The sequence below is a fragment of the Uloborus diversus genome, unplaced genomic scaffold, assembly GCF_026930045.1.
Source record: "Uloborus diversus isolate 005 unplaced genomic scaffold, Udiv.v.3.1 scaffold_35, whole genome shotgun sequence".
Lineage (NCBI taxonomy): Eukaryota > Metazoa > Arthropoda > Arachnida > Araneae > Uloboridae > Uloborus > Uloborus diversus.
This window is the reverse complement of record NW_026558516.1, coordinates 91189-116164: the sequence shown is the minus strand read 5'-3', so window position 1 is coordinate 116164 and position 24976 is coordinate 91189. Positions and strand designations below refer to the sequence as shown.

Genomic DNA, 24976 nt, shown 5'->3' with positions numbered 1-24976 from the left:
CAGAAAGTCAACCCTGTGCCTAACCGAAATTTTAGGCAGTTCCCGTGATCTACATAGTGGTATCCCAAGTGCTCAAATCTTTGTGCAGAGTAGAAGTCACATTGACATAGCACATGAATTGAGCTTTCATCAGCCATATGACATCCTCTACACGAAGAGTTGTCGGTAACACCCATCAGATTAAGGTGCCTATTAAGAGAGCAGTGTCCAGTTAGTAGCCCAACAGACTTCTTGATCTCATCTCTACTCAAGGTAAGCAGTTCCTTGGACCTGAGCCAGGGTGGCTGCTGGTTCCGAGTCTTGATCTGGCTTTGAGACTCGGACTGAAGCCACTGGCCATACGATTCATCCATAAGAAGGTTCTTTGCAGTAGTTCTTACTGCATTGTAGGGCAGGCAGAGGACAGGCTCGGGTCCCATAAATGGTGCATTGAAGCCCTGCTTAGCTAACTGATCTGCCAATTTGTTACCCTACCCACAATGTTACGGTGACCAGGAACCCAGTAAAGGGAAACCCTATTACTGCCAGCTAGTCTTACCAGTGCATTATGGCACTCCCAAACAGTTTTGGTAGAGAAGCAGTCTCGATGGAGAGCTTTCAACACAGCTTGGCTATCAGAGATGATTCTGATAACCTTCCCGCTTATGCTTCGATCTAGGCAGTTATTTACACAAGCCAATATGGCTAAAGTTTCAGACAGTAGCAAGCTTTTCTAATGAGAAGCACAGATTTGTGTTATTGCTGCTGCAGTATGCACCAGAACCAGTTCCGTATGCAGTCTTGGAACCATCTGTAAACCAGTTTTCGTGTGCATTGCCAATGATATCCTGTACATCCTTCCATTGCTCTCTGGACAGAAACACAATGTTATAATTGGCATTAAAGCTGAATTGTTTTAACATCCAGTCAGAAGGCATCATAAAGTAAGGATGCTTACTAGTCTTTGCACACAGTTTATCATACAGAGACAGGTAACGAGGGGACTTCCAGAGACCCATGAGCTTGAGGCGGTATGCACACAGAATCGCCTCCATTTCCACTTGCTTATGCAACGGAAGAAGGCTAAGAAGAAGCTCAAGGCTATGGGAAGGAGTAGCTCTCATGGCCCTAGTGATTGCAATAGTAGCATGCAGAAAGAATAATCTGTTTTCTAACTAGTCGGGTAAATTTTGAGTTGAACGTTTTGAAGCTTGTTGTGAATAAACATAATACTTAGTTATTAAGAAAGAACAAATATATAAAAATTGCCAGAATTTTATCCTTTTTTGAGAATTGTATTTGTATATATTGAAATGTTAATAAATATTGTTGCAGGCTAAAAATAAATCCAAACATGGCAACGGGGCTAGCTTGCGCATTGACGTTTGAGCACCTTTACGCACATTCTTACTGTAGCTTACTTCTAAACATGCCCTAACACTTTTTTCGCTCCGAACTGTCTCAAAACTTTCTAGCATTTTCAGGCTATTTAGTTTTCAAAATCACCTTAAATTTCTAATAAAGTTACAAATTTGTATCTTATAGTTTACAATCATGTAGTGCTGTCTTCATGCCTGTTCAGCTCTTATTTTATACACAATTCAGTCTGTAATAAGTTTGCTTTATTTTAACGACTGGTAAGACATTACATTCAAAACACAAACAGAACCACATTAGGTGTCAAAATAAATATGCGTAAACATGCCCCGAGTCCTGGGCAAGTTTATGCAACCGACTTGGACTCAAAAATAATTTTTTTATTGGTTGAAAACACAAACTGAGCAACAACTGAATGTACCAATTTTGACTTCAGTAACTACTTCATAAAACCAAAATGTCTAAAACGTCCTACGTTAAAACATAACTAAACTACGTTAAAACATGACATAAAATTTAGAAAATTCATTGAAAAAATTCCGCAAAAACGTACTCTGGAATACCTTATTTATTATTCTCAAATGATTTATTTATTTTCCTTGAAATTACTTATCCTGAAATTAAAATACTGAATATTATACTTGCAAAATAAGAAGAGTAAAGACACAGACAGTCAATTAAATCTGATTGCATTAAAAGAAAAAACTGGACCAAGTGCGAGTACTGGAATTTCTTGTTTTACAAAGCAGAAATTTCATTAAAAAATGTATAAATTATCTTTAGACAAGCTGTCTAATCATTTCTTAACACCAGAATTAAGAAGTTTTTAAAAAGTCTAAAAAAAAAAAGATAAAACCTTAAATTTTTCAGTAGTTAGTTTAGTGAATTTTCTAGATTGTTAACTTACATTCAACACTAAATCATGAAAACTGAATAATAAACCAACATTTTAAAATTGTGTATCATATTAATGGGAGAAAAAAAAACAATAAGAATTCAATGCATAAAAATTCAGTTATAACATTACTTAATTGCTACTATGGGATAAGAAGATATTTTTTTTATTTATTCATTAATAAAGTGAAACCTGTGTAAATTGACCACTTGTGGTGCAGTACTGTGGTGGTCAACTTATAAAGGGTGGAAGTGATTTTTTTTTTGGCATTTCTTGCATCATGTTTTCATTTTTTGACTAATTGACACTTACTCTTTCCGTTTAACTCACTCTTATTGTTTAACATTACTTTGAAACAATAATTAAAAATGTTGTTCAAATATTTTTTTCCCCTTGTATTTACTATATTACACTAATTTAAGAAATTCCATATGTGTCATCTAATTTTCTCTGGCTTTCTCCCTTTTCAATTAGTTTTAATATTTCATACTTTTTATCAATCTCAATTTCAACTAACTTTCTTTTTGAAGCCATTTTATGCAAAACTTATAACACAAATAGTAACAAGCTGGACTCTCCTAGTTCATAAAGGCAGCTGAAAATGACGTACCTCTTAATGCCTTGCACCCGAAATAAGTAACTTTACTCTTTAGCACAATTCCAGTGCTGTCACATAACTTTCCAACTGGAAGAAAAGACTTTGCACTTTTTCACTGACACTTGTTTTCATTGAACAGTAAAGGCTATCTCAAATAAAACAACAAAAGAAAACCAAGTCTGGAGAATAGAGCAGCAAATGCTGCTCTTTTATTTAGTAGGTAAAATGCTGGTCTGGCATCAAAGCATTAAAATTATTCTTGGATAGCTATAAATAATAATAATAATTTGCTTAATTAAGTTTAAAAAAATTAACCAATTGGTCAACTTACAAAGTTTTTTTTACAATACTTCAAACCAAATTTAGTGTACATTAGTAGTCAAGTTACAGAGGTTTTCCGTTATTATATAAGATAGGACTAATTCCATTCCCAACAAAAGTGGTCAACATAGGCAGGTGGTCAACTTACAATGGTGGTCAACTTTACAGGTTTTACTGTATATTCATTTCTGTATGAAGTAAATTTACTGCATTTCTGTGATAAGGTTTTTAGATAACAAAAAGTGTGTGGATGTTGTTTATATTGATTTTTAAAAAGCTTTTGATCAAAGAGTCTCTGAGCTCGTAGCCCTTCATAAAATTCCCAAACCCTTTCCTTCTCTGAACATCAAAAGAGATCGTCAAAATTGCATCTTTAGGGGAACTACAATTTTGAAAACTTCCAGGCTTCAAAATCTTCCATATTGTTGATTATCTTTTTCCGACTATACAACGTAATTCTCTGGATCAGGTGCAGGGCCCAATACAGGCTGATTTTACTACCATATTTCTGCACCTTCACAAAAATCTTGTTTCAAAATCAGTACTTTCACAAAAATTAAGTAATAAAGACAACAGCTCCACAAAACTAATTTTGAAAATCGGCAGTCACAAAAACAATAAATTAAATATTCAGAAGTTTTACAAAAATCAGCATTGTTGTGAAATTTGTAAAATAGTTTAATTTGTTTCTCTGTTTAAAACAAAATTTAAGCATAAAATAAAATGCTAAGCTAATCTATCTGGACAATCGCTTGAGTAATAATCATTTCATAGTGTTTCTACTCATTTTAAGCCATTTCTCGCCAAAGCACATTCAGGCAATTTTATCACAATTTTTTAGCACCTGTTTTCGGGGGCCGTTTTTCTGACAGTTTCCAGAGTCGTACAAAGTACAAAGCCTATTGGGCAGAAATACAATGGTATTTTTCGTACCTCTGAGGTTTTTAGTGTCCCCCCACAGCACCCCCTCCATAAAAAAAACCTGTTAGAAATAATAGTAGATGATTTTTACACTTTTTGAACTATAATTTTAGTTGTTCTAATTTTCTTTTTCAAAAATTAGAATGTTCCTTTGAATGTTGAAAAGAAAAAAGAAATACCTTCACAAAAATATAATGTCGATGCCGTACTTTCAAAAAAGTAGGTAGAGGGGGAAATAATCCTGGATTGGCCCCTGAGATGTTAGTAATGCAGGGCTTAATTTGCATGGGAGTTAAGCTTTTTTTTTCAGTTTAATGTGGATTTCTACGTTTTAGGCTTTTTACGCATTTCAATAAGCTCTGAAAACTATATACAGCTAACCGCTTCTCAAGTTGCAAACTAAACCTAAGCCCAAATGATCCATCCTCCAAATTGAAAGGTGCACTCTCTTTATCTCGATATATGTTTTTCAAAAAGTCTAATAGCACTCTTTCCCACCACCACTCAGTTTTTTGACCCTGAGGCGATCTTGTAAAAATAAATAAATTAATTAATTAAAACTTGATTCACTTGAATGCTTCACTAAGACAATACTGCCGTGTGCAGGTAAAGGGCAGTAACTGCAAATTTTTCATTTTTTTTCTTTTTGTCATCTATTGTATGGTATCTTTATTGTACAAGCTCGCTTATTTGGTTTCCGCTGAAAAAAGGCGCGAAAAAGACGTCTTATTCCAGCGTTTCCCTATCATTAGTATTAAATCCTATACACGTTTCTTCAAATATCTCGAAAACTCATTTCTGCAGATACTGCCGTTTACCTGCACACGGCAGAATACAAAATATTTATGGCCACAGTCCCTCTTCAAGCAAAATCCTGGATTCGCCACTGTTATAGAATAATTGTATACTCTGTAACAGGGTATTTATTGAAAAATCATTACATGAGTTCCTTGACTATGAAAAATCATGACCAGGGTTCGAAAATATCCGATATTTTTGATATATATCGGATATTTTGATATCGGATTTTGTCAATCAGCTTAAACTAAACTATTCCAAATAGTAAATGCATCCTTAAATCACTCTTTATTTCTTATGTTATTATTACAATATGTAGACTTAAAATTAAGGCTCATTTCATTTTTTACATTTAATCATTTTTATTAATATAAATTTATATTAATGATAATGGAGATAATTTAGCATCAGCTGTTTCATTCATTTTCCTTCTGTTCGCTACTTTTCTACAGTTATATGATTCAGAAATAAAAAATATGCATTAGTCCGTGCACAGTCATTAACACATTTTCTTTTTTCCAGAGGATCATCATTTAATATTTAATTAGGGACTTTTAATATGAATTGAAATTGTCACAATGCTAAAGACAAAAATGAATATAATATAAAAAGGAATATTATTTTACTTTGCTGTATTTATAATGTTAATGTATTAATACATCATTCATAACTTTTTGGTTATTTTTAATAAGAAATGAACACTGTTACTATGATAGTATTTTCAAAATAAAAATTTGATATATGTCGTGATATACATCATTTGATATATATCGGCGAACCCAGACCTAATAAAAGTTTTTGAGAAATTTCACTGTACTTTATGAATAAAATATTCTCTGGAATCAACTAAAAAAGCTGCCTTTTAGGTTAAATTTTCCAAAAAAAGGACCCCCTCTGGATACCAGGCACTGTTGCACCCCCAGAATTCAGTCTAAATCCACCTATGCTGTCCACTGACCCATCGAGCAGGACAACTCCTGGGTGGCAGCAGCTATGCCCCTATACCAGTGGCGGTGCTTCGGGGGGTGGGGGGGACAAGGCCCCCCCCCTCCCCACACTTTTTCTATTTCATTTATCTATTTTATTTTCCAGTTTAGGAACCAAACAAAAAATTATTTAAAAAAAGCAGAAGTGTATGGTGTTTCCATGAACTTAACTATTCATTTAGAATAATAACTATGGTAGGATGATAGTTAACTTTATTTACACATAAAGGAAGAGATATTTTAAAAGAGAATAATCTAGCAATGATTTACATGGTTGTTCTATCTACATTCTGAATTACAATTAAAGTTACAGTTACATTATACAATACGGCGGTTACAGTTCCCCTGTCCTAAGAAGGTTAATATACCACAAAATGTCAACTTTTTCAGATCATAATTATTTGTTTTACTTTATTAATCTGTTTACGAAACCTTATTTAGCACAAGCAGTAACGTTTAGTTTATATATTCATTGTTTAGATATTATGGAAACAAATTTTTTGCTTCAACAAGCCATACTTGTTTAATGAAATTATTGCCAAAAGGTTTTTTTTTTGACATCTCAAAATACTTAGGGATAAACAATGTAGGTCTAATTCATGTCTAAGTTTCTCTTCGGGGAAAGTTATTGTGTACATAACTCATCAAAATCTTAAGAAAATTGTGAGTTAAGCTGTTATATTTGCATCAATTACCACTCATTTGCTCTCAAACCTAGCTTTAGGAAAAATTTTTGTTCTTTTATTGTTCTTTATTTTGTTTTTATTTATTTATTTATTTTTTTTTTTGCTGCCACTAAAAATCCTATATATATATATATTTTTGCACTACGCACACCTTACCTTTCTATATGTATATACAGATGAATGAAATGAACTTGCACATTCGCCAAGAAATTACGTGAAATAGCTCCAGCTATAAGGTGGTAATTTGTAGCTTTGTAATCAACTCTTGTTCAAAAAGTCTGCAAAAAGAAAAGAGAAGTACCATTAATTTCATGTGCAATAAACTTTGAATAAAATCAAACGTTAAGTGAATTTAACGGATGAAATATTTCACTACGCAGTCTGAATTCGTCATTGCACTATATTTATCATTATATGAGCTTATAGGATCGTTACCCACATACAACTACAAAATTTAGGTTACTTAAAATTGAAATTTTCTAACATCTTTTGAGTTTTTCACTGACTTATCTTCTTTATTGATAAAATATTGAACAAACAAAAGTTATTTTGCATCAAATACAAACAGGGCCGTCCGAAGAGCTAATGGTTTGATTCTAAACAGTTATATTCTCAAAAATTGTATCTGTTTCAATAATACAGAGGAAACGAATGTTTTGAAGACTGAGAGACAGTAATATTTTTGTGCCATAGGACAAAATAGAGAATCATTGCAATGATGCTCTATTTTGTGTGTCTATGATACCTGAAATGAGGGGGCGCCGCAAAGCGCCCCTAATTTTATACAATCATTTCGTGTGAATGTCGTCGTGTTCTGTCCAAACGAGGGGCACCTTGCGGCACCCGGGGCAATCGCCCCAGGTGCTGCAAGGTACCCCTTTAAGAGTTCACAAAAATCAAATATGAATCAGTAAATTGGAGAAAGTAGTTTTGCCTGTAAGTAGATTATGCCTGAGCAGAGTTCAAAAACTAATCTAACAATAAGTGCAACAAAAATGATTTTTTGATTTGATTTGAAGAAATTCAAAATCCATTTTTAATGGATTCAGTTCCTTGTTGTTTGATTTTGAATGAGGAAACACTTGTAATCCGCTATTTAGGCAATTTAAGTGCATGATGCAACAGAGTCCATAAATATGCCCAAAGGATTGTGAGTATATTTTGTTCAAACAATATTTGAACATGGGGAGCCTTTCTCAAATTCGAATCTTTTGTATCTAAAAATCTAAGGACAACTAAAAAATGGAGAAAATTAGTCTGAACATAATTTTTCGTTTTTGTCTGAAGAAATAGTACCTACATTATTTAGTAAATGTTTAGGGGTTTTATCCTCCTTTCTCTCTCCATTAGAAAGAATGAACTTGAAATGATTAAAAAGTAAAAACCTTTTTTTTTCGTTACTAAAATGTCTAATTTTAATATAAATTTAGGTAAATATTGGCTTAAAATTATGTAACTAGATAAGTTGCTTTTTGAAACATCAAGCAAAAGTCATTAACATATTTTTTTTAAAACAAGATACTTGAAACTAAACAAAAATTTAAACGAGCCATTATTTTCAATTTTAAATAGGTCTTTTAACTGAATGAAATTTTCATTAAATCTTGAATAAAAAGCAACACTTCTTTTAAAATATCTTACTAAATTGACATAATGCCAAACATAATTTTAAAAAAAGGAAATTTTTTAAAACTTTTTAAATTCTCTGAAATGGGGGAAAAATCTGATGAAAAAAAAATTAGAGACGTACCGAGTACTCGGCCAATTTTTGATCAGATATTCAGCCAATGCCGAGCAGTTGTAAAAAATTTAATGTTGTTCAAAAGACAGATCTTACAAATAATAAAAAAGTGCAAACATATAATATATTGCACTTATTTTCAATTCAAATTCACAAGTCAAATTTAAATTTGGAGAATAATGAAGTTTGTTATGCTTCAAAGGAATATTTAATATCCCGAAATTTAATAAAACTTATTTTTGAAAAACGAGACGAAAAAGGTAAGTATAGAAAATATGAAACTTTTAAATTATTAAAGGAATTTTTGTTACAAACAAAACTTAATTTACAGTAAATTTTATAAATACCTTTGTTTAAAAAATAAAAGCAAATAAAACAACGTTAAAAGCACAAATGCACAGGAACACTGCAGACATGTGTTTTGGCGTTACAAGGAATGCCTTTTTCAATGCACAAAATGTGAGCTCTAGGATTTAAAGACATCCGACAAAAGTCGGATTTTTTTATCACATATTCTCTCATTTCATGCACTGAAAAAGACGTTCCATGTAACGAAAAAACACGTAGGGGGAGATGGGGTACGCTGGACTGGTCTCAATTATTTTAATAACATTAATATTTTTTATTTTATTTTATGAAAAAATGATTACCAAAAATCATTTTTCTTTAAAGCATAAAGGGAATTTAAAAATATGCTTTTTAATCTATTTATACAACCTTCACATAATTTTCTAGGGCATCTTTTTTTAATTAATAAAGTCAAATCTACAGTTTAAGGTTACCATTTAGATCACGAAATGTGTATAAAAACATTGATTAATTGAAATACAAAAACCCCCTCCCCCTCCCTTATCATCCTCTTTTTTTTTTATTTTCTATAATCTTATATGTCTGCACCTCGGAGGATTAATACAACACTATGTCCATTTTCATAAATTTACACGAGAGTAGTTTTAACCACAAAGTATTCTGTCCCTCTAAGTGAAAGTGGGCTTGGTGTTCTTTAAAAATACGCCCCCGAAGCAGAATACTACTAAATTTGCGACGTACGTCGCAGAACAGATGCCTGAGCTGCAGAATAATTCTGTTCAAATGTGAGAGGAAAACTGACAAATTTTCTGCAGAAACCGTGGTGCAGAAAATCTGCTGAAACTGCAGTGCAGAAAATCTGCATATTTTCTACAAATATCTTCCAATAGACAGAACTTTACAGAAATTCTGCAGATTTCTTAAAACTAGAAGAAAATCTAAAATTCTCATAAATTACGATAATTTGGCAGAAAGCTGGATGTTGAATTCGATATGTCCTTTGCAGGACTTTCCCAATCAATCTTCATCCACTGCAATTTCCGCCATACAGGTACGTTTTGGAAACATGCCAACATTGAAACACGTCCATCATTGGAAATTGCGTGTCTTGTTTGAGATTTCAATTTCCGCGCATGCAGAAAATATTTAAATTATTTAGAAAGTTTTGAAGTGTTTTAATATATGCAACCCAAACTTGACTCATTTTATTTATTATTTCAGTAATTTTTTTATTAAGTAACGTTATTTTAATTGCTCCTTCATGTCACGTAAAATTAACCAAGAAAACGTAATTTGACACCTAGGTTTGGATTTTTATAAAATTTTGTATCTTCGCTTTTTATGCATTTTAGAAAGCATATAAATTTTTTTTTGGAGAATCTCAATCGGCTTAGGTTTGACACCTTGTTGAAATTTTTTTGATTTTATAGTTTTCATGACCAACTAATTTTCCAAATTCAGTGCTCTTTAATTAGTCATTTGGTTGAAAGTTGTAATGTTTACGGAAATATCTCATTTCCACAGAAATAAATAGCAACAGTTCAATTAAAAACAAACAAAAAAATCTTATATGAAACGAATTTGATTTTTGGCCCCCAATTTGTGGCAAATGTCACGTTTCTTTTCGCAGAACAATTATGGTCAAATGATTTCACGTTGCTGAACATCCTAATGTATTCTGCTTTGGGGAAATACGCTATATCCACTAATTAGTAACTGGTTTTGCACATAGTGCTCTATGCCTCTAGAAAATGTCAAAAGCTGATTTTAACTCTGTAATGTCATTTTGGAAAAAAATGGATATTGTGCTGTTCCTTTCTGAGGTAGATATATAGTAGTCCTCTCACAACGTGCACTGGTCAGTACAGCTGACAACAAATTCGCAAATTGATTCATTACTACTATTGCACTGCTCTATATGACTGTTTATTGGTGGATTGTTTTGAAAAGAATGAGGCACCAAAATCGTAAAAGTCTCAAGTCACGTTGTTTTTTGTGAAAACCTTACATGATGATAAAAAAACAAAAGATTCTTGAAACACATAAAATACTACCGAATAGAAAGAATACCAAATATTCGGTGCATCCTTAACATTATAGAATAAACTAAAGTTTAAAACAGTTCTAATGTTGAGTACAATGAAGAACCAATGAGTCTTAACTACAAAGAATAATCCGCAGACTAACCATAGAAGTTTTTTTTTAAATCTATTTTTCATTCTAAAAATAAGGTTGCATACCTGTTGAGTTAAAGAAACCAAGACCGCTTCTCTATTCCGATCAAACTACTCAGTTGGATGATCAGTGTGGTGATCGATGCTGCACTCGTAAAGCATGTGGGACACTTCAAAGAGCCGGCGAGCAGTTGCTTAAAAAATTGTAAAACAGAGCGACCTCTCAAATGTATTAAAGATGATACGAAAAAAGAAAGAGAAATATGTAAAAAAAACACATGTGATAAGCACGAAAAACCTCAGCTCCCAAAGGCAAAGGCGACCGCGTAAACAATGGCACGTAGTTACAGTTAAGATCTCTCTAACTTCTTCTGGGATACGTTCGCCAATCTTGACCGGTATCTACCAGACGGTTGATCACAAGACAGCTAAAGACGTCAAACGAATAACATAAATGTCACGTGCTTCAATCAACCAATCAGAAGCTGAAATTGTGGTTGACTGGTTGATCATAGAACGTTGCGGTTAGTCATCGGTTGACCAGTCGGGATCATAGACTAGAGTCCCTATATGAAAACGTAGTTTTCAGAGTTGCGACAACGCGGTATCATTTTCCTATTGGTCAAAGACCGCCTGAGGCAGTGTTTCTTCTTCTCCCGTAGGATTAACATGGAGCGTATGACAGTGCTGTGGAAAAACCCAGAATCTGGAAAATTAAAGGTGAGTCCAAGATTTTAATGCTCATATTACTGTTCTACAATGTTCAAATTATACGTGTGTAGCTTTACTTGAGTGAGTCCATTCCTATTTCTTTAACTATCGCGTAATTATATCAAGAACATGTGTTCCGGTGTGCTAAAATTCCCTTCTGACACTTTATTTGGGTCTTTTATAGTTAGTTTTCCTGTTAAATCATTTAATCGAATCACAACATTATTGAAAAACAACACTTTAAGACAAGGCAAAAGTTTAAATTGTGTAAATTAAATTTTTTTAACGATAGATCTCTCTATTCGGTTTGGCGCGATCAATTTCGTGCTTGGCGACGAGTGGAAGTAAACAAAACATACACTTGTGATGTACGTGAGGATGTCTTAACTTGTGATTTGTATTATAAATGCTGTATGTTGCAGAAATTTTTTTTTTATAAATAAATGTGACTTGATATTAAACCCATTTTAACTAATTTTTTAATTTTAGGGTTTTTATTTTTCCTGATCATTGACAAAAATTTTGTATCGTTTTTAATATTCCTTCAAGCTGTAAAACTCCAAGTTAAATCTTCTCTTTACGCAACGTAAGTATTTACAGTGTCAAATTTTTGTTTTTTGAAAGGAGATGCAGAGGAAATAAAATGCTTATAAATTATAGAACTTTCAATGCTTGCTGGCAGTATCTTTTAATAACGTTTAGATTTAAGGAAAAACAATTTGTTATTTTCTGCCAAATATTTATTAGTTAAAAATTGTAAAAAAAATGTCGATTCGATTATGAAATTAATGTCACTACATGAATTTGCCAAAGCGTTTGAAGTGGATAAGAAGTAGAATACTTGCTTGGCACACGGCAGTTTTTATCGATTTTTTGATTTTTTAGGTTGAGCGAGCCAATTTAAAATGTACTATTTTATTAAAAATTTAATGAATTGTCGGCAGTTTTGGTTATTTTGGTAATTTACTCTTTTTTATTCAACAAGCATGTCACTCGCTGTGTGTTCCATCATAAACAGAAAACTGAGATGTTCTAAGTTCGTTTCAAGTAGTGTGTTGGTACTTTTTATTATGCTCTAATTAGGGTTTACTAATTTTTAGGTTGCCTAGTTATTTCCTTTACATGCTACTCTTTCTTTGTCACCTGAAGAATAAAGTACATGCTATCACCCCGCTTCAGGTTAGTAAAAATTTCTATTTTTATTGAGAAAATGATTTTTAAATAATTATCGCCATGATTGATACATAATTAAGTTTTAACAAATGTTGAATTGCCTTTGAGATCAGGACCGTTATCATGGGTTTTTGAGATTGTAAAAGTCCTCCCAGCAACAGCTCTTGTTTGTCAGAAATTGGGTACATTTAAAATTTTGCGGGTTGAAATATCAATACTTTTATGATAAAATGCTGAATCAAAGATTTTTTAAGTGAATCTTTTTGTGCGAGGGCTTTGAAGTTATGATCCTTCCTTTTTGTGTGACGAAATGTGGTGGGGATAAGCAATGTCGGTTAGAAGGAAAGAAGTGGCTTGCTTGCCTTCAGGTCTTGGAGAAAAGTGAGACATTACACTCTTCTCGCTTCCTTTCTCATTTTGTATGGTTGCATGTACTGCGTTCAGGCAGCGCAGAGATCAATATGTACATTTGTTATTACTTACTTTAGTTATCGTAAACAGATCATTTCTCTTCTTAAGAAGGAAGAAGATGATCATTATCAGTGGACACATTTATATAATTTTATGTAAAAATATGAATAAGAAACACAATCTGTTCAAAAGTGTTTGATGAATAGTTAAAATGTTTCACGTCTATCGTGTGTCATTATGACACAACGTGTTTCTTGGTATCAAACTTTTGAAGAATTCTACTCTTCTAGATCAGCAGAAAAATAAAGTACATGAAGCTCTCACCCCACATCAAGTTCGTAAAAATTTCGATATTTGGTGGGAAAATGATTTTTAAATAATCCTATCTCAATTAATGTGGAGTTAAATTTTAACTATTGTGGAATTGCATTTTAAAATAAAGGCTGTCATCGTGGGGTTTTGAGATTATCTGTAAAGATCAGGGTTCAAAAATATCCGATATTTTGATATACAGTTGAGTCCAGACTTATGCGAGGGATGCGTTCCAAGACCCCTCGCGTAAGTCGAAATTTCACATTGTGGAAAAAGGTATGTGTAAAAACTTTTATAAACATAACCAATCATTTTAGACACGTGTAAATACAACCTTAAACAGTTAAAAACCTTTTCTTAACCATACCTTACTGTTTCATACATAAAGAACTGAATTTTTATTTGTATTTTAAAAAAAAGCCGTTTTATTCAACATAAAATACTGCTATGATGCACAGAAACAATGATCAATGGGAAAGAAAGACATAAAATAAACCAGTACTGTATGTACGGCATGTAGTAAGGAGAGCAAATGCCCTATAGTTGTACTGTACAGTTGATTCAATAATGATATTTGTAACTTAAAAAAAGTGAAAATGATCATTTATGCTGTTGTTATTCTAATATATTTTTGAATACAGTTGCTTCATTGGTTCTTTTATAAGTTTCCATCTATGGCATTACCCCTCTTCCTGGTTTCTTTAATTTACAATAAAAAACAGCTTCCATTTTCATAATTTTTGCATTTTGCTTGGGTACTATTACTCGGTGAACTTTTATGGATTTCCTTTTCTTGACTTTAAATTGTACGTATGGAAGATTCACTCATACCATCATACCTAATTGTTGTGCTACCCTTCGAAGCATTTTTTAGTTCAGCTTCAGCTTTTCAAGAAGCTTTACCTTTTCTTTAAATGTCGGAAACGTTCTCTTTTTCTTTCTATCTTCACCAACTTTAGATAAAGCAGCGCTCCTAGGTGTCATTATATTTCGTTAACTTTCGCATTTAGAATGAAAAAAAATAATGGAAAATGAGAAGTAATTATTTATATAAGCGACAAAAGACTAGTACAGTGTGGGTTCTTCTGCTCTCAGTGATTCTAAAGGGATGAAGGTCCATTCACGAAAAACAACTTACTCACTGCGGTTCCTTTCCGAAAATTTTCATTTTGCGGGCAAGGAGTTCGCGCTAGCTCAAAAATTCTTTACTGTTGAAAAAATCGCGTTATTGCCATTTCGCTTAAGTCGGATCACTTTGTAGCGGGAGTCGACTGTATATTGGATATTTTGATATTTATCCGATGTTTTCAACCAATTACAAAATAAAGTGTTTAGTAACTGCTTCCTTAAATCAGAGTTATTTATTTTCTTATATTATTATTATAATGCATCAACTTTGAAAGTAATTTTTCTTTCATTATTTATATTCATTTATTACATGTTCATGATTTTGCCTCACCCACTCAAAAAGTAATTCAATTGCATCCGAGTTCATTTCAGCCACTCATAAAAATAAATATATCTATAAATGAATATTCAATTTATCAGAGCTTATCTTAATTTGTTGAGGTCTTTAGAAAATCAATACTTTTGTCAGGAAATAGAACATTGAAATTAAGGAGAATTCAAATGCTCTAAAACAGTGGTGCCCAACATATGCCTTTCAAAACTGATTCATGTGGCCAGCTAAAATATCAGGTACAGATAAATGAATTTGCTAAAAAATGTGGCTTTATTTTAAAGAATTTAAATTCAAGCATCAGTATATTGCATTCCCTATATTTTTACTTCACTTAAATTTATATATTAAAAACAAACAAAAACAGTTTATGGTTAATTTCTTTAGTATGCACTCACATTTTTTCTAATCACAGTCACAAGTAAGCGCTTTGATGAGGTAGTGGCATTCATGTAAAAGTTGAATTCATTGAAGTTGAAAAATTGAAAAAATTGAACTCATGTAAAGACAGGAGTTCAATTTTTTTTTTTTTTTGCAATCTTGACTAAAACCATTAAAAAAATTAATTCATAGTTTTCTGAAAAGTACTGAGGACTGCTGAAATACCGCTTTCTGGAATAAAATTTGTTCAATATAACTACCATGTGATTTCATTATAGGATTTGTAGGACCATAGGAGCTATTTGTTGGTCAAAAAATAAATTAAAAAATATTAATATTCAAATATTTGGAACCCGTACAACATGCCCCACTGTCCAATGTGCCCCACCTTCCCCTACAATTTTGTTGTGGATATTCCTAAGTAAGGTGCAGAAAAAACAAGCAAGTTTTCTCACGGTACCTAAAAAATTTAGAATCACGAACGTTCATTACTTATTTTAGTCATCATAAACTGATGATTTCTCTTCTTAAGAGCAAAGATGATGCACAGTACAGTAACAAATATGTACATAACTAAATGAAAAACAATCTATGCTAATCAAAAGAGATTGATGAATTAGGTAAAATATTCCCCTGTAATATGTGTTTTACTTTTTCAAGTGTTTTTAAAACACATCCTGTTATTTGAAATTAAATTTTACAACACACTTAATGCAAAGTAGTTGAAATACAGTTCTATTTCTATTAAAGTGTGTTTATTTATTTTCCATTTATAATTTTATGAACTAGTTTAAAAAAACATTCCTACCAATTGTGTTCAGCCGTATTGATGATTTAGCACATTTGAAGAGTTTTACTTCTGCTTTTAAATTTATTTGCCCTTAATGTTTAAGTTTCTTCCAGATATTCTGCAACTTGAAGAAAGCTCAACTACTAGCTGAATGGCCCTGATGCAGATGTTCTAGAAAACTCATGATAGTATTGTACTGTTCACTTAAAGAATTGTATAATAGAATGATCTCCAATATTTAGTTTACAAGGATGTCCAGAAATCATTTTCCAAGTTTTCTTAGCTTGACAGCTTTATCAAAACTAATGAAGTTGTTTAAAAAAATAATAAACTTCCATACATAATATGCCATTCATGTTTGTTATGCTTCTTATTATGCTGATGACTTCAGAAAATTTGTTGCCAAAATGGTCTTTGGACTTTCAACAATGACACACAAACCAACAAAAATTCTGTGTTTAAATGCTAAATAGTGTAATTAAATAAAATTTTGATCTTCTTCATACAAACAGTGCTGTATTTCTGATTTCTCACGCTTATTATCATATTTATTATCATTCGTTTGTATAATAATATTGAAATGTAAAGAGGTAAAACAAACAATTTTGCAACAGAAATTGAGAAATAGCTGGAATTCTGTTTTGATTCTCTAAATTTAGAGTTTTGAATTTATTTTGTAAAACAAATGCTTTAAGGTTTATGCTTGTTTGTCATGTAAAAATATTGTTTTCAATTTAGATTTTTAATTAATTTTTCGGTATTCAATTGAAGTAGTTTAAGGTATACACAAAATTATGAAAAATATATTTAGGTTTGTTTATTTCAGCATTAAATGAACAGTTCATTGATGCTTATTCTCTTTGGGTAGTTATCCAGAAATCCCCCCCCCCTCTCAAGAAGAGATTTTTCTCCCCACTTAAACTACAGGACAGGATTTGAATAACTGCAAATAACTCCAATTTTGAAAGGGATAGGTAGCAACTGTTATCTTAGTCTCTTCCGACTGTCAATGCACCTTCTCTGTTTCTGACTAAATTCTGGAAGCATTTTTCAAGATGTTGGAATATAGGTCATGTTCATCCATCCATGATACAGGGTAATGAATGGAATTGCAATCTATATGAAAAAATCTGAACAAAAAATTCAATTTATTTCAATCAAGGGTTTTTTTTTTTCACAAACATTCACTTCACAAATAGTATGAAAGAAAATAAATTACAAGCATCAGTATATTTTGCCCTGTCTAATCGAAACTCCCTAATTGAGTAGATGGGAGTAAAGCCTATAACAAAATGTATTTTCTTTATGCTTATAAATGACTGAAATTTTTGATTAAACTTGTGTTTTGTCCATAGTTATTAGTTTTAGGAAATGATACTTTGGAGTAAAGAATTGATAAAAATTTGATAATAATAACCACATTTTGAACATGTGAATATTTTAAGTTGCATTCCAGAAAACACAAAGATTAATCTTTGCTTATTTTGTTACTTAAGCAGTTATTGACAATAATAGTTTGCCCAAAATCTATAAAAACTACAAATTCTGTTTTGGTACCCTGAATTTGATTTTAATTGCCTCATTGAGAAAAATGTCTTTGTTTTCCTTTTTTTTTTTTGTGTGTGTGTAAAAATGTTAGAAATTCTATGTTTGAAATAAAGTTTACAGATGTAACAACACCAAAAAAATTAATTGAACACTAGAGACTTTTGTAATCTTTATGTGGTAATGACCTGAACTGTTAGTATGGAACGAATGAGTTTTCTTCATGCTAAGTTGTATTTAAAATTTCTGTCAAAATCAAATGTAAACATTGCTTTTCCACGAACATTGAAAATAAGTACAAGTCCTCTACTGGTGCTGGGAATGATTTTTTTCTTTGCTTCATTAAGAAAGTGTCTACTTTCTTTTCTTTATAATATTGTTTTGATTTGAAAATATTGTTCAAAATGTAAGTAATAGATGCATGATGTGATGCAGAGAAATAAATAACAATAGAAACATTTGTTTCTTATTCATATGAGTTGAAAATAAGTAATGTTTCAAGTTACACCCCTCAACTCCTTAATTTATTTCAGAATATTCCTATCTTCATCAAATTAAAGTAATAATTTTCAACTTTATTCCAATTAATATTTTAACCAAGAGTGCCTACTGAACCACTAAAATATTTAGAGGTTCTTGGTATTCTTTCTTTCTTTTTTTTTGGGGGGGGGGGGAGGGAGGGATTACCTCGTTTTGACCATCTACCTATTTCTAGTATTGAACTTTCAAATTTTCCTTTGCATATTTATCTTTCAAATTTTATATTTTAATGTTTAACTTAATCACATTTAAATCAGAAAATTGTACAGGGTAAACTAAAACATGCAATTTTAATTAGCCTTTTTTTTATAGCAAACCATTTTAATTAGTGATATTGCGTTTCAGATGGTTACAGGAAATATTTTTAGATTTAAAACTCTTTACAACGTTTGCCTTTCCGAAACAAAAACAAGCAATTTCTAATGTGCATTATCTGTCGTTCATTTATTTATTTTCATTTTCTTTCCTTTTTTTTATCTCTTTATTTATTTTGAATCAATTAAATTCTAACCCATGGAGGTGAGAATTCACATGCTGCAAACCAAAAAAAAGAAAAATTATTACAAAAAAAAAAAAAAAAAAACTGTCGGCAGATTTAAATGGATATATTTTTGTTGAAATTAAAAAATAATAAATTATTCCTTAGTTTTAACTGTAAAAGGCATGTGATAGCAAAGTTGCACTTTTTAAAGATTAGCCCATTAGTGACTGAAGTTTTTAATTAAACTAATGTTTTCTTTTTTGGATGAAAATGCTGAAATTTTGTGTTTTAAATAAAGTTTATAGATACAATAACACCAAAAAGTAAATTGAACAACAGAGATCTATGTTGTTTACAACAACAACAAGATTACAACAATAAGATCATGCTATTGATCTGAAAACTTAGCATGAAAGAAATGAGTTTTCCTCATGCTAAATTGTTTTCAATTTTTAGTTTTTGCTTTGTAATAAAAATTCAAAATAAGTACAAGTCCTTTTTTGGTGCTCTGAATTGTTTTAATTTTGTTTCATTAAAAAAATGTCTTACTATCTTACTACCTTTCATTCTAGTTTTGTTTTGGTATAAAAATGTTGTTGAAAATTTTAAATAATAAATAGTGTACTTTCAAGAAATAAATATAAAATAATGGAGACATCTGTTTCTTATGCATATAAGAATGTTGAAAAAAATATAATGTGTCGAAATACACCCCCCCCCTCCTTAACTTCCCAATTTATTTCTGAATATTTCTATCTGCATCTAGTTTCAAATAAAAATGACCTCTGATTAATATAATTTCAGTTTTCAACTTTATACAAATTAATCTATTAACTAGGTATGCCCACTAAACCATTAAAATATTCAGAGGTTCTTAATCTCTTTTTTTTTTTGGGAGTGGGTTGGGGCGAGATGGGATCCCCGCAGTGTGGGGTGCCCCACCTCTTAAGGGGTTCAACGGCCTCTGAAATTAAAGACAAAAATTGACAAACCTAGCACTAAGACTTATTTAACGTTACAAATATACACTGATGGCCTCTGGGGAGGGGCTATACAGATTTTGTTGCAGGGAGGCCTAAAATGTATAGATCCTGGCCTGGATAGGATACCTTGTTTTAAGCTTCTACATATTTCTAGTATTCCTCTTTCAAACTTTCCTTTGCATATACATGGGTGCCACACCCCTAACAGCCCCCCCCCCCCGTAAGTGGGCATCCCAGGCATATATTTCCTTTCAGAATTTTTAAGCTAATGCTAAGCTTTGTTCCATTTAAATCAGAAAATTCTATATTTTTCTTTTTATAGAAAAAAAAATAAATAAGTAATGCTTTTGATATCAATATAAGAAATATTTCTATGTTCAAAAATCTTTATAAAGCTTAATTTAATGTAGCAAAAACAAGCAATTTTTTATGTTCGTTATTTGTTGCTTATTTATTTATTTTCATTTTCTTAATCAGTCTTTATTCTTTCATTCATTTTGAATCAATTAAAATTATAATATAATTTTCGTTGTCTCGGAATCTTTTGATTAATTTAAAATTGATCGCATTAAAGAAAATAAGGTTTAAGAAAAAAATATCTGCTCTTAATTCTGCTAACACAGGGCCATTTTGTCTTTTTTTAATGTTTGAATAAAAATTGAGCGTTTCACTTATTGAACAGCATTCATTTTCGAATCCGCGTGCTTACATCTTTTCAGAACCAGAACCCGTTTCAGCCAGTCTTTCCGCTCCCGTTTGCGACTATTTTTTTTAAATGAAACTCGAAAGCGAGCAAGGAGCCAATCTTGCAACTCGGCGGCAACCCTATCTTCCCCCTGTAACCGGTTGCGCTTTCCGAGCATAGCTGTTGTCGCAACTCTGAAAACTACGTTTTCATATAGGGACTCTATCATAGACTAATAATAAGAGTAGACCGAGCTATGGCAACCCTTTTGCTGCTCATAAACCAAACCATGTGACTGGTGGATATCCTAGCAACAGCGGGCGTTGATCGTAGCTAGAGTCCCTATATGAAAACGTAGTTTTCAGAGTTGCGACAACGCGGCATCATTTTCCTATTGGTCGAAGACCGCCTGAGGCAGTGTTTCTTCTTCTCCCGTAGGATTAACATGGAGCGTATGACAATGCTGTGGAAAAACCCAGAATGTGGAAAATTAAAGGTGAGTCCAAGATTTTAATGCTCATATTACTGTTCTACAATGTTCAAATTATACGTGTGTAGCTTTACTTGAGTGAGTCCATTCCTATTTCTTTAACTATCGCGTAATTATATCAAGAACATGTGTTCCGGTGTGCTAAAATTCCCTTCTGACACTTTATTTGGGTCTTTTATAGTTAGTTTTCCTGTTAAATCAATTATTCCAATCACAACTTTATTGAAAAACAACACTTTAAGACAAGGCAAAAGTTTAAATTGTGTAAATTAAATTTTTTTAACGATAGATCTCTGAATTCGGTTTGGCGCGATCAATTTCGTGCTTGGCGACGAGTGAAAGTAAACAAAACATACACTTGTGATGCGAGGAGATCTTAACTTGTGATTTGTATTATAAATGCTGTATGTTGCCGAAATTTTTATTTTAAATGAATGTGACTTGATATTAAAACCCATTTTAACTTATGTTTTAATGTTAAGGTTTTTATTTTTCCTGATCATTTCTTCGACAATAATTGACTTATGTATCGTTTTTAATGTTCCTTCAAGCTATTAAACTCCAAGTTAAATCTTCTCTTTATGCAACGTAAGTATTTACAGTGTCAAATTTTTGTTTTTTGAAAGGAGATGCTGAGGAAATAAAATGCTTATAAATTATAGAACTATCAATGCCTCTGGCAGTATTTTTTAATACCATTTAAATTTAAGGAAAAACGATTTGTTATGATTTTCTGCCAAATATTTATTACACCGACCTATATAACGCAATTCTCTATAAACCACCGCACAACTTTTCAGAAGTAAACAATAGGTTTTAAAGTTAAAAAAATCCCTCTGTTTTGCTTTGCACACATAAAAATTGTTAGATTTTGAAACAGTTTTTCATCTTCCCATCATAATTCAAAGCATTTAAATGTAAACTATTATTCACAGTAAAAAGAAAATACCAGATGGCTCTTGAAAATGCAGCTGTTATGCAAACCATGAAGCTACAAGAAATGCAAGATAATTCACTTTCTTTTGATTGTGAAACATATTTATTTGTGAATAACTAATTCTATAATTAGTGCCAATATAGATATATTCTGAATATTAGTTCCAAAATTTGTGAAACGACCTATATAACGCCAAAACCTGTATAATCCAAAAGCTTTGGTCCCAAGGTGTGCGTTATAATGGTCTTCTACTGTAGTTGAAATTTGTAAAAGAAATGTCAATTCGATTATGAAATTAATGTAACCACATGAATTTGCCAAAGCGTTTGAGGTGGATATGAAGTGCAACACTTGCTTGACACACGGCACAGTTTTTATAAATTTTTTAGGTTGAGCAAGCCAATTTAAAATGTACTATTTTATTAAAAATTTAATGAACTGTAGGTATTTTTTTTTTTTTTTTGGTAATTTACTCTTTTTTTATTCAACAAGCATGTCATTCGCTGTGTGTTCCATCATAAACAGAAAACTGAGATGTTCTAAGTTCGTTTCAAGTAGCGTGTTGCTACTTTTTATTATGCTCTAATTAGGGTTTACTAATTTTTAGGTTGCCTAGTTATTTCCTTTCTATGCTACTCTTTCTTTATCACCTGAAGAATAAAGTGCATGCTATCACCCCGCTTCAGGTTAGTAAAAATTACTATTTTTATTGAGAAAATGATTTTTAAATAATTATGGCCATGATTGATACATAATTAAGTTTTAACAAGTGTTGAATTACCTTTGAGATCAGGACCGTTATCATGGGTTTTTGAGATTGTAAAAGTCCTCCCAGCCACAGCTCTTGTTTGTCAGAAATTAGGTACATTTAAAGTTTTGCTGGTTGAAATATCAATACTTTTATGATAAAATGCTGAATCAAAGATTTTTTAAGTGAAACTTTTTATGCGAGGGCGTTGAAGTTATGATCCAACCTTTTTGTGTGACGAAAAGTGGTTGGGATAAGCAATGTCGGTTAGAAGGAAAGCAGTGGCTTGGTTGCCTTCAGGTATTGGAGAAAAGTGAGACATTACACTCTTCTCGCTTCCTTTCTCATTTTGTATGGTTGCATGTACTGCATTCAGGCAGCGCGGAGATCAATATGTACATTTGTAGTTACTTACTTTAGTTATCGTAAACAGATCATTTCTCTTCTTAAGAAGGAAGAAGATGATCATTATCAGTGGACACATGTATATAATTTTATGTAAAAATATGAATAAGAAACACAATCTGTTCAAAAGTGTTTGATGAATAGTTAAAATGTTTCACATCTATCGTGTGTCATTATGACACAACCTGTTTCTTGGAATCAAACTTTAGAAGAATTCTACTTTTCTAGATCAGCAGAAGAATAAAGTACATGAAGCTCTCACCCCACGTCAAGTTCGTAAAAATTTCGATATTTGGTGGGAAAATGATTTTTAAATAATCCTATCTCGATTAATGTGGAGTTAAATCTTAACTGGTGTGGAATTGCATTTTAAAATAAAGGCTGTCATCGTGGGGTTTTGAGATTATCTGTAAAGATCAGGGTTCGAAAATATCCGATATTTTGATATACAGTCGAGTCCCGACTTACGCGAGGGATGTGTTCCAAGACCCCCTCGCGTAAGTCGAAATTTCGCCTTGTGGAAAAAGGTATGTGTCAAAACTTTTATAAACATAACCAATCATTTTAGACATGTGTAAACACAACCTTAAACAGTTAAAAATCTTTTCTTAACCATACCTTACTGTTTCTTACATAAAGAACTGAATTTTCATTTGTATTTAAAAAAAGCCGTTTTATTCAACATAAAATACTGCTATGATGCACAAAAACAATGATCAATGGGAAAGAAAGACATAAAATAAACCAGTACTGTACGTATGGCATGTAGTGAGGAGAACAAATGCCCTATAGTTGTACTGTACAGTTGATTCAGTAATGATATTTGTAACTTAAAAAAAGTGAAAATGATGATTTATGCTGCAGTTATTCTGATATATTTTTAAATACAGTTGCTTCATTGGTTCTTTTATCAAGTTTCCATCTATGGCATTATCCCTCTTCCTGGTTTCTTTAATTTACAATAAAAAACAGCTTCCATTTTCATAATTTTTGCATTTTGCGTGGATACTATTACTCGGTGAACTTCTATGGATTTCCTTTTCTTGACTTTTAATTGTACGTATGGAAGATTCACTCATACCGTCATACCTAATTGTTGTGCTACCCTTCGAAGCATTTTTTGGTTCAGTTTCAGCTTTTCAAGAAGCTTTACCTTTTCTTTAATTGTCAGAAACATTCTCTTTTTCTTTCTATCTTCACCAACTTTAGATAAAGCAGCGCTCCTAGGTGTCGTTATATTTTGTTAACGTTCACATTTAGAATGAAAAAAAATAATGGAAAATGATAAGTAGTTATTTATATAAGCGATAAAAGACTAGTAACAGTGTGGATACTTCTGCTCTCAGTGATTCTAAAGGGATGAAGGTCCGTTCGTGAAAACAACTTACTCACTGCGGTTCCTTTCCGAAAATTTTCATGTTGCGGGCGAGGAATTCGCGCTAGCTCAAAAATTCTTTACTGTTGAAAGAATCGAGTTATAGCCATTGCGCATAAGTTGGATCGCTTTGTAACGGGAGTCGACTGTATATTGGATATTTTGATATTTATCCGATGTTTTCAACCAATGCAAAATAAAGTGTTTAGTAACTGCTTCCTTAAATCAGAGTTATTTATTTTCTTTTATTATTATTATAATGCATCAACTTTAAAAGTAATTTTTTTTTTCATTATTTATGTTCATTTATTACATGTTCATGATTTTGCCTCACCCACTCAAAAAGTAATTCAATTGCATCCGAGTTCATTTCAACCACTCATAAAAATAAATATATAAATAAATAAATATTCAATTTATCAGAGCTTATCTTAATTTGTTGAAGTATTTAGAAAATCTATACTTTTGTCAGGAAATAGAACATTGAAATAAAGGGGAATTCAAATGCTCTAAAACAGTGGTGCCCAACATACGGCTTTCAAAACTGATTCAAGTGGCCAGCTGAAATATCAGGTATAGATAAATGAATTTACTAAAAAATGTGGCTTTATTTTAAAGAATTTAAATTCAAGCATCAGTATATTGCATTCTCTATATTTTTACTTCACTTAAATTTATATATTAAAAACAAACAAAAACAGTTTATGATTAATTTCTTTAGTATGCACTCACATTTTTTCAATCACAATCACAAGTAAGCGCTTT

At 31.7% G+C, this 24976-nt stretch overlaps 1 protein-coding gene across 1 annotated transcript in view; it reads right to left on the bottom strand.

The window, feature by feature from the left end:
* LOC129233344 (zinc finger protein 177-like) overlaps window positions 1-835 on the bottom strand; it is a 60226-nt gene extending 59391 nt beyond the window's left edge. The window contains exons 1-2 of the mRNA XM_054867384.1: window positions 764-835; window positions 539-712 (exon numbers count right to left, since the gene is read on the bottom strand). Coding sequence (XP_054723359.1) covers window positions 539-712; window positions 764-835 — 246 coding nt within the window. The remainder of the gene's footprint in view (window positions 1-538; window positions 713-763) is intronic.
* Window positions 836-24976: the final 24141 nt, after the last annotated feature.